The 10,687-nt window shown below is 40.7% G+C and overlaps 1 protein-coding gene across 2 annotated transcripts; it reads right to left on the bottom strand.

Annotated features, from left to right (window-relative positions):
• Positions 1-6,599: 6,599 nt before the first annotated feature.
• FGFBP1 (fibroblast growth factor binding protein 1) lies at positions 6,600-9,503 on the bottom strand. Of its 2 annotated transcripts, none has more exons than XM_017727598.1 (2): positions 9,397-9,503; positions 6,600-8,118 (listed from the first exon to the last, which is right to left on the bottom strand). In XM_017727598.1, the coding sequence occupies exon 2, from the start codon at positions 8,091-8,093 to the stop codon at positions 7,377-7,379; it is 717 nt and encodes a 238-aa protein (XP_017583087.1). In that variant the 5' UTR covers positions 8,094-8,118; positions 9,397-9,503; the 3' UTR covers positions 6,600-7,376. The 2 variants fall into 2 exon arrangements, with proteins under 2 accessions (XP_017583087.1, XP_017583086.1); XM_017727597.1 differs by having other exon boundaries at positions 6,600-8,114; positions 9,397-9,490.
• Between the last annotated feature and the right edge of the window lie 1,184 nt (positions 9,504-10,687).

Here is a 10,687-nt window from a genome sequence, read left to right as displayed (position 1 = left end):
AAGAAAACACAAGGCCACTCAAGGAATACGAATGCAAAGAGAAGTCAAATTCAGCATTCAAGAGATAGGAAGGATGATATGTAGAGTGGTGCTATGAGGAAAGTAAGAGAGCTTTGATCTCTAAATATCTTTCTATGCTTCTAAAGGCTGAAGCCAATAAGCTAATGGAAATGTCAGCTGTACTCTTGCCAGACCTGGCTACAGGAGCAAGTGCGGGGCAAATTCAGATGAGCCATGCAGGTATGATCACAAGTTCCTACATTACCAGTCTCAATTTTCTGTGAATTATACTTTTATTCACAACTAAGCATCACTCCTACAGAATCTCATGTGATCGATCGTTTCTTAACATTTCTGTTGCAGGTACATTTTCGCTCCTTTTAGTTTGAAAAAGTCAACTTTACAAATGTAATTTCTACTAATACTGCTTGCATTTGACTGCCTGGTATCTGTTCCCTCACAGTTTAAAGCACTTAACTGTTGTGGATCACCCTTATAAAATTAGGTTAGAAAGCAATTCTTAAGGTAATAATAAATAGGGGGCTCTTTGTGTTTGGAATTTGGCTTTTGAACTGCTGGCGTGGACTTAATTTATGTTTTTAAGCCTTACTCACTCTGGGAGGGCAAAGACACTCCCATTTACATAGGCTTCTGTGGATTGTAGTATAAAAGAAACATCCAGCACAAGGACGTTCAAGATAAAACCACTGGATACCAAGATTATGTTTCTAATTGTTAATATGAAATCTGCCTCTCTGAAAACAACTTTCCTGCCTTTGTTTTTAAAATATAACTTTTAACCTATTTTTTTTAATGTCTTCTCTCTAAATATCACTCGGAAATTGCCTTCATAACTGGTCCTCCTTCAGACTTGGGGGACTTCAATAAATATTTTCCCAGTCCCTTGCCTATGTGAGATCACCCACACCAGAGTATTAACAGTCAGAGCACAAAGCAGTTTAAGACAGTGAAGACAGCTGCATCTGATTGAAATTCTGAGAAGAGCTTGTGCAGCACAATGTAATTACTTCTCTGGACATTGGCCAGGACATCATCAGCTGATGTCCTCACTTGTAGTGATAGTGGCCTGGGAGCTCTAGAGACCCTGTACAGCAACCAACCTGATCACTAACCCAGATGAGGGGTTGTGCACCCCAACACCCCATCTGCAGCAGCAAGTGCAGCCCATAGTACTTCATGTCATGGGTTTTTTTGAGACAATACTTCCTTTGGAATTGCACATAACCCAGCATCCCTGGTGTTCCAACTGTTCTCTGTCTCCAAACTTGCCTCTTTAGCTTGCTTCTGTGTCATCTGCCCGTGTGAGTGAGGAATAGAGCGTCTCTGAGTTTAATGCTCACCTGGAGGCCTCCCTGTTGGACACTGAGGACTGCAGGCTTTGTAAAAGCACTGGGAACTGAGCTGCCATGACACCGACATCTGTGGGGATTCAGCTGCTGCGGAGTAGCCCAAAAGCAGCGCAAGATTTTTCAGGGAACCACACCACCTCTAGAGTGACTCTAGAAACCACAGCACCTTCAGGCAAAAGATGTAAAGGTAACTCGTATTATTTAAATAATATTCTATTATCTGAGCACACTTATTACGTATAATTAGTGCACATATTATGGATGTATAGAATGCATTCCTGTTACAGATAATATTGTAATTCCTGCATTTTAAGATTAATTTTAGCATCAAACGTTCTGGCTGGCTGGAACAACTCTCTTCCTTGGCATACACAAAAGACCACAGAGTACTTAAATGCGCACACTGGTGGACGGCTTTGAACATGTCACAGGCTCTCATTATATAACAAAGTCCCTTTGATGTGTGTGGTTGTTGCCTGGAGATCAGTGTGAGACTTGCATGTTCCACTGGGTTAATTAAGTTTATCATTTCCATGTGGGGCCTGGTATGATCTGTGGCCAAGGCAGACAAGTAGCATTGGCTTGATGGGAACTTTTCACTGTTCTTCCACCTACTCACTATCACTTCTTTAAAAACCAGATATTTCCAGTGAGGTTTGGAAGCAAGTTTGGAAGAGGTTCTTGTAGCTAAATAAAATACATAATTTACATGGATAGCAGCATCTTTCTGAAGAAATCCCTTACGTATCAATCTGTGTTAAAGAGATAAGCTGGGCCCTAATGCATCCTTTCCTGCTGCTGATGCCTTTTCCTGGTCTTAAAATCAAGAGTCATACATGGTTAGAACGGGAAAAGGGGTTTTACCTTGGTATTTATTTTAAGGATCCTTAGGTGCACACGTCCAGGTCAAATGCACCGAAATGCGCCCCACCAAAAAAAAAGCCCACCCCGAAAGATCGGGTATAACATTATAGGTTTTACTAATTAGCGTATCTATCAAAGATTCCCCAATGAGAGGCTCAAGTGAGCCCCCCTCCCCAAGGAACCTTCCCCTGGATGGTTCTATCTTAGTTTACAAAATGTGTTCTGGAGAGGACCTTGGGGTCTGGGGCACACTGATCCCTAGCTACGAAGCTTCTAGAATATTTAGACTCCAAGCTTGACAAACAAGTCCAAGAATGTAGGCAAAAATCACTGAGAATACAGAAGTTGTAAAAAGGTATAACAGGAGTATAAAAGAAAAGGCAAAAAATCTTCATGGCATCACTACAAAGCTCTGCAAACACATAAAAAGCTTTATGATATGGCCAGTATCCTCTCTTTATCTGTCACCATGTATTGTCTCACTGTAGTAATAGCAATGGAAGGAGCAGGAGAGACACAGAGATATCCCTCCAAGCCCTCCAGGTGTTCAGTGTCTGATAATCCTCACCTTACTAGGAGGCTTGCACTCTGCCTTCTCCTCTCTGGCTCTTTGAAGGGAGGTCATGACTGCAGCCAAGGTTCAGAGTTCCCCTGCTTGGTCATGGAGGGAGCAGAAAGAAGTTTCAGGATGCTAGAACACAGAAATGCCCTAGGATTTGCAGCATTTATGGTGATAACAGGCAGAGGACATGCATGCTCTCATCAGGAGCACCATCCAAGTGACAAGATTGCAAGGAATCCCTGCAGGCTGGAACTTGCTGAATTTCCCATCCTTGAAGCTGGATTTTTCCTTTTGAACAATTCCTGGTGTGGTATCACTCTTGGAATAACCTGGAGGAGCAAACTATGTAATATATTGAATTGGAATGCAAACCTGGCAAAGGTACGAGTGAGGTGCAGCAGCAACCAACAAGTGTTGAGCTGCATTGCTCGGGGCAGCATCAGAAAAAAATAAGGGAAAAGTGAAAAAGGGAGTGGAATTCATTATCTAGGTTCAGCTCTGTCCACACAGAGTGAGCACGGCTGTGCAAAATATGTCTTGTCTGAACACAGTCTATACTATGGTTGGTCAAATCCAGGTGAGGTGATATCAGGTGGTAGATACCTATTGGCCCCCTCAGGGGAAGAGGAGGGTGGGGAACTACTGGAAGCAGGAAGGTTGAGTTACTCAGTTCTATTCTCCTTCAAGCAGTCCAGCAATACATGAGATTAGATATGTAATCTGTCCCGTTGCCAAAGTGGTAAATGAATAAAGGAGGTTACAAAAGGAGCGGAAGCTCATTCAAATGAAATTGTGTATGAAAGTGGGCATAAAATATACTGCAGTAAATAGTAATGAATAAAACTTTGAAGGAGCTGACATTCTACAGGTTCTTAGGTAGTGCTGTACTGCCAAAGCTATTTCCTAGACATTAACATTATCTTCCTATTTCCTAGTGAATACAAAGAAACATGTAACTTTGTCCAGATAAAACCATCATATGTTAGGAGACAACTGTTGAAAAACTCTCTAATTTCAAATTTGCCTCTTCTCTTTTTAAAATAAACTAATTTTTGACTCTCCTAAGTTTGAGGAGAGTTTAAGAATTTGTGGGAGTACGCGGGGGTTGGATCTATCTAAAAAGATCATGCATCATCTAAAGCATTTACAAAATGTATAAGTATTCCATATTGCAGGAGAAAAGAAATTCCCTGAAGCTTCATGTCTGAAGCTAAAATGAATTTACTATCTTCAAAATCCTATCTTTCTTCCCAAGCAAACATTCAAATTATAATACCCAGGGTTGTCTGGAAAACAAACTATATTGCTAATAAGTAAGCTAATTTTTCACACAGATACTCCTAATAATTTTAAAGTATCTAGAAGTTAGCTGGATATCTTCAAGAGCAAATCCATGCAGTTCTTGTGCAGAATGGTCTTATCATGAGGCGTGGGAGAAGGGAACCACTGGAACTCTAGACCTCTGCCTGGTTGCTGATCCAGCCACTGATTTTCTTCCCATGATTGTCAAGGTCATCCAGCCGTCCCGTACCTTGTTTCCCCGTGTGTAAAATAGGACTGATTTTTCCATAACTCACATTAACACTAAGACGGCTGAGGTTGTTATCTTTTCAATATGGCAGGACAGAGGTCTTGAACCACACAATCAAAATTTAAACCCGTTCATTGCTTTCCTTCACTGCGGTCCTGCCTGCCCTGCTAGAAACGGTGTTAGAAAAGTCACTACCATCAACTTCTTCGAACATGAAGTTCTGACACAATGACAACTGGTCCACTGGGACAAAGAGTCAGAGAATAGAGCTCAGCTGTGAACTTTTTCATGATGAGCAGAGGTCCTCAGATGAACAACACCAGGAAATGTTTTATTGATGTTAAGTAGCATTACTCCAGAATCACCAAAGTTATACCGACTCCAGTGACTCTGTAAATGCCCCAAAGAAAGACTCATACGTGATTGCTGTCAAGTGATTGTGGATGTTGGCTGAAACACAAGGCTTGGTAGGTGCAATGAGACCTTAGATCCTCTTAGCCATAGAGTTGTGGTCAGTGCAATTATAGAAAAGGCTGTAATGAAGTTAGACTCCAGATATATTTGCCTCAGACCCTGCTATTCTGAAATGCACCCTTCTGAAGAACAATCAAAACTATACACCCATGGAAGTAAAAAATTCCTTACTTTGGCTGAGACAGTTTTGACATCTTCACTCTCACATTAAGCCACCTTCTGAGGAAAAAGGCTGCACAGAGACCCCCTTTTTCTCATGATGCTCCACAGTCCTTGCACAACTGCTTGCATTGCAGGAGAAATGCACCTGTGAACTGCTGAGAATGAGCATGTCTTCCTCCAGCAAAGAGCCGCATGTGAAGATAAAAGCCAGCCCTGAATGGAAACAAGAAGATGAGGCAGAAGAAATACAGTGCATCTGTGGAGAGGAACATGCAACTCCAGCACATGGGTCCAGGTGCTGCAGTCCTGCACTCCGAGATGTAACTCACATCTCTGGAATCCCGGGCTGGAATTTGCTCTGGGATATGTCAGTGGCCCGATGTGCCTGCCTGGCTGGCAGCCACGGGAGAGCAGTGCCTTCTGGCAACTCAGAGCAGAGTGATCGTGCTTCAGGCAACAAAGTCCTCACCAGAGTGCTCCCAAGAGTAACAGCAGCTAAGGGTAGATAGGATTGGACACTTTCCAAAATATCTGAAGCAAGTAAACTTCTTAAGTCAGGCCAACCCAGTGCTCTGGTTATAATCTGGAACTAATAGAAATATGTCTGTATACCAGAGTAGACATTAATAACTAACTACTGCAGTGTATGGTTGCTTGGACCAAATAAAGCTCCTAATACTTCCTCTGCATTTTTGACTTTCTCATCTCAATTATCTCCTAATGGAAAGGGGTGTAGAACAACACACAAAGTGTCTAGCAGCTGCAACTTAGCTGCCCTTTCTGTATTTATGAATCTACCTTAATAGTAAAGAGATGGTAGCTGTTTTCCCACCCTACTTGGCACCACAATGGCTGTGTCTTCCAGCCTCACAGCTATTAGTGTTGATGGCCCTTTTTACTGGAATTTTACTTTGCTGTGGGCACCAGTCCAACCAAATTTATCCTGCATGGCCTGGTAACAGCCAGTGTTTCCAGAGGGCATGCAGAGACTGGAACTTCAGTAGGAAGAACCTGCTTCTTTATTTGCCATTTGTACTTGGTAAAATACATTTGAATCCTTCTCAAACACAGTTTGCCTGACTAATAGCAGCATCCCACATTCAACTCATAACTACCCCTCTTAAAAATATTCTAGCAATGACATATTTACAGAAGGAAACAGGCTGTATTTTCTCAAGAGACAGAAATGCTAGTTTAATTTGCTAGAAATGATCAGGGAAATTGTTTTTCATGAAGTTTCAAGTTTCTTCAAGTGGACCACTAGCAGAAGACCATACTTCTGTGTTCAGATCCACAAGAAAAGTGTAAGTTGTATTTTACATTTCCTCCAGCTGAAGTTTCAAAAATTAGCTAAGATCAATTGTCATTATTTAACTCTACATTTTCTAAAATCTCTGTTCTTGGAGTTTTGGCTGGGGTTTTTTGTTGTGGGTTTTTGTTTGTTTGGATTTTTTAATACAGATGTAGTTTAATGAACAGAAAAATATTAGTGTCGTCCATACAGGAAGATAAAAGAATATAAAATTTCAAAATACCATGCAGGCAGTGTCGAATATGAGTTCTTTAGCTGTTGAATAAGGGATCCAGACTTGGGCTCATGTACCAACTTGTGTAACTCATTCTATCCTTGCATCTCTGTTTACCTACCAGAAAATTAGTACAATGTGCTTCAGACTGTAGGAGAAAAGAGGGAGTTTATATTTTTAAAGTGTTCTGACATCCTTTGGTGAGATTAAAAAACTGAAGATTTGCACACTTATTGACAAATCAGAAAATCTTATTGCCCTTCATTACTATGATGATGAAAATCTAACCACAATGTAGCTCGCTATCAAAACCTGAATCTGCAAATCTGCAGAAGTATCTTTAAAGCTACTTTATAAACAGCACTTCACCTAGATACTGTGAAAGATCGTTCTTTGACAAAGGTGTAGCACTTTCAGAGAAATCTAGTAAAAACAGAGAGATAGAGTAGGAGCACTTTTAATGTATTTTGAAGTTTATTATTTTTATTATTTTGCAGTTTTGAATGTATTTTGAAGTTTATTTTTCTTAATAACTTTTAGGTCAAAGGCATTGTACATAACCAAGAAGTGCATAAGTGCATGGCACTGAATTCATCACTTTGGCTAGCACACCTCAAAGAGGGCCAAGGAGATTACTGATACACTTCTGCACAGAGTATGTAACATCCACTGGTAACACATCCATTGGGTAGCAATCTGTGGGCACATAACATCTATAACATCTTCAGCTATGTTAAATGTAGTCTGTTGTGTATATACAAAATCAGAAAAATATACTCCTTCTTGCTTATATACACTAATAATAACATAAGAATAAAATCTGGAATTGTTTGCAGTAACTCAGATGAGACCAGACCTTCATGATTCAGAGCTTTGGAAACACCTCCTCAGCATCGTTTGTCTTGGACCATTGTAATAAAAAAGTTGCAGAAGGAAAGCAAGCTTTCTGGACAGTATTCCTCAGCCACCTTTTTCTGGTCAATGTAATCTACATCTTCAACACAGTCTTGAGGACTGTGTTCTAGCTTATTTTCAGTCACAGAGGCATCTGCTGGAGTCTGAGCAACTTCTTTTGTGTGATGCATTTTGTTCTCTTTGGCAGGACCCACTGCTGTTAGTAAGCTTGAGTGAGTCAACCTGAGGTGAGCACTTTGTGGGCCTTTCCTACATAATTTAGATTTTAGTACACTTTTGGGGTCTTGACAGATCTGCTTCTGCTTCTTTAGGGATCGGGAGACTTGTTTCCAGTAGGACTTCTGGTTTGCTGCATACTGTGCACAGCTAGAAGGTTCACCAGAGAATTCACACCAGAACTCACTGTCACCGTGCTTGCACTGTACGTGCACAGTAACAGCATTTGTGTCCGTCACTGACCAGGTGCACTCAGCATTTTCTTTGGTTTCAAACTTGCCTTTAGGAGATGATTTTCCTCCTTTTGACTTCTGCCCTTTTTCATTTCCTTGGTTAGATTCTTTCTGGTTTTTTCTACCATGTTCTATGCCTTGTCTTCCCTTTTTTCTTTCCTTCTGTCTTTCACAGTTGGCTAGTAGCAGCTGGGAGACCAGCATCAACACACAAAGGAGTCCAAAGCTTTTGATCCTCATGGTCTCTGTTCTGCTTGTTATCTGCCTTCGAAACAAACAAACAAACAAAAAGATAAAAACATTTTCACTTAATGCTGGATTACATTTGACAGTTGAAGATTTTCAGATATGGCATCGCACTGCTCTTTGATACCTATTAAAGTAATGTTATCAGCAAAATGATCTGTCCTTTGTGTAAATAATACCCGGTTTAAATACCATTATGAATTATCCTTGTAAGTAGGTGTGGAGTAACTTCCAGTTACTTAGTTATCTGTGCAATGGGGAACAGAAAAATCACTCCCAGGACACGCTGCTGCCCAGTGACTGAGGTACCTTAATTAAAATCTCTTCTGGAGTCAGAGAAGGAATTTGAACCTGGGATTTGTCAATTTCAGATGGATATCTTAAGTTATAACAATAAAGCAGTTGTTCCCACAATCTCCCATTTTGCAAAATGACTCATAAGCATTTTTGACTCCAACCTCTGGTTATTCTTCGAAAATATGCCAGACAGAAAAGAAACCATTTGGTTCAAGTTGAGGCAAACTGTTTTGAAGGCATCCTGAAAATCATTGTAATTCACTGGTTATGCCAGTATTTGAAATTTGCTGTGAAAAAAAGTTCCAGACATCAAAAAGTAACTACTGATGTATTCTTTTCCGCCTTGACTGCTAAACAAACAGAACTACCCTTTTGCTTTTGAAGATAACCTGAGGTGTACTGGGCTCTGTTTAAAGCCACCAAATCCAGGGATAAATGTGAAACTTCAGTTTTGAAATGTAGCTAGTTAGCAAATTATTATCAAGCTGATCCCTGCATCTGCAAATTATTATCTGCTGATCCCTGCTTATTTCTGTAGGTGTTTGTCTTTATAAAGCAGCTTTGAGAATCAAAGAGGGGTTTAAATCTGGCATTATGATGATTAAATCCCTAGATATATTTTTAGATGTTTCCATCATAGTAATTTCTGTAACCAAGTTCTTGTGCTCGAAAGCAGCAATTCATGTGCAGCCACGCTAATAAGGAATCTATTTCAACATTCAGTTACCTGCAAATATCTTTAGTTAAATAAGTTTAGAATGTAGAATACACTGGTAACAGCTTGTGTGAGCAGGCCCTACTTAGTTCTTACTTGACTTGCTTCATGCCTTATCCTATACACAAATTCTCACTCCATAAACCCCTCTTTAGGGAACCTCATATGGTATTTACACTTCTGTTGCAAACACAGAAAATAATAACATGAAAATGAATAAAGATTTGACAGTAACCTTCTGCTGCAAGTGGAACAGTGCAAAAGTAAGATAACTAAGATACATACCTTGCACAGGGCTCGGAGACACCCAAACACAGCTCCTGATGCAATTCCCCTTTTTCAAAAGAGCCGGAGCTTGTTGGAAGAGCAGTGCGGTATTTATAAAGGCAGGGACACACCTTCAGGTCTCCAGTAAGACTGTTACAACACAATAGGATACTTCAGTGCCATGTTCACTTACCTCTGACACACCTCCTTGGAAAAGTGCCAGTTCTCATTCTCAGAACAAAAAAAAGTGCGGCTATGGGGGTGACAAGGTGTGCTTGCATAATTTAGGTGTTTCTTTAGCCAAGTCCTTCCCTCCTCATGAACAACAGTAAGAACTTTATCAGATCATGAGCTTCTCTAAAACATTTTTTACCAGCTATTGAGGGATGTATCCTGCAACGCCCTTAACATGTTGCACTATCATCGTGTTCAGCAGAAATTGATAATGATAATGACAACAATTCCACAAAGCATTTCAAAGTTACCTTTTGAACCTTTTGTTACTCTGTGTCACAAAAAAGGTATTGAAGAACTTTAAAAACCCAGAATAAGTAACTATTTAAGTAGCCAGTAATACCAACCCAGAGGAGGGCCACTAAGTTGATCAGAAGGCAGGAGCACCTCTTCTGTGAATACAGGCTGAGGCTGGAGATTCAGCCTGGAGAATAAAAGGCTCCAGTGGGATTTTACAGCAGCCTTTCAGTACCAAAAGGGGGACTACAAGAGAGCCAGAGTGGGACTTTGTACAAGGCATGTAATGATAGGACAAGGGGCGATGGCTTTAAACTGAAAGAGGTTAGGATTAGATTAAATATGAGGAAGAAATTTTTTATGATGAGGGTGGCGAGATACTGGATAGGTTACCCTGAGAGGCTGTGGACTTCCCATCCCTGGAAATGTTCAAGGTCAGGCTGGACGGGGCTCTGAGCAAATTGGTCTAGTGGAAGGTTCCCTGTCCATGGCAGTGGGTTGGAGCTAGATGGTATTTAAGGTCCCTTACAACCCAAATCATTCTAGGATTCTCTGATTCTATGGCTGCATTTAGGACAGTGTTCATTATGGTGAGATGGTCATAAGCATGACACCAGAAACACATTCGAGCTCCTGCAGAATTAGTGACAGAGAGGTCTAAGGTTCAGCTGCACAGCAATGATCTATGCTCCTCCCTCTCTGCCAGCTTTTGTGTATGTGAAGAAGTGTGTTACATCATGAGCGCTCATTATGGGACCAGAGTGAAAGAACAAGAATTAGATAAATATAAAAACACATTCAGAGCTGGGGATTGGCATCCCTCTTTGTAGCTTGGTTG

The sequence above is a fragment of the Corvus brachyrhynchos genome, unplaced genomic scaffold (assembly GCF_000691975.1).
Source record: "Corvus brachyrhynchos isolate BGI_N302 unplaced genomic scaffold, ASM69197v1 scaffold80, whole genome shotgun sequence".
Classification (NCBI taxonomy): Eukaryota; Metazoa; Chordata; class Aves; order Passeriformes; family Corvidae; genus Corvus; species Corvus brachyrhynchos.
This window is presented reverse-complemented; position numbering and strand designations above follow the sequence as displayed.

What these genes read in the sequence shown, in the direction of transcription:
- FGFBP1 (XM_017727598.1), bottom strand. Translation starts at nt 8,093, where the DNA reads ATGAGGATCAAAAGCTTTGGACTCCTTTGTGTGTTGATGCTGGTCTCC.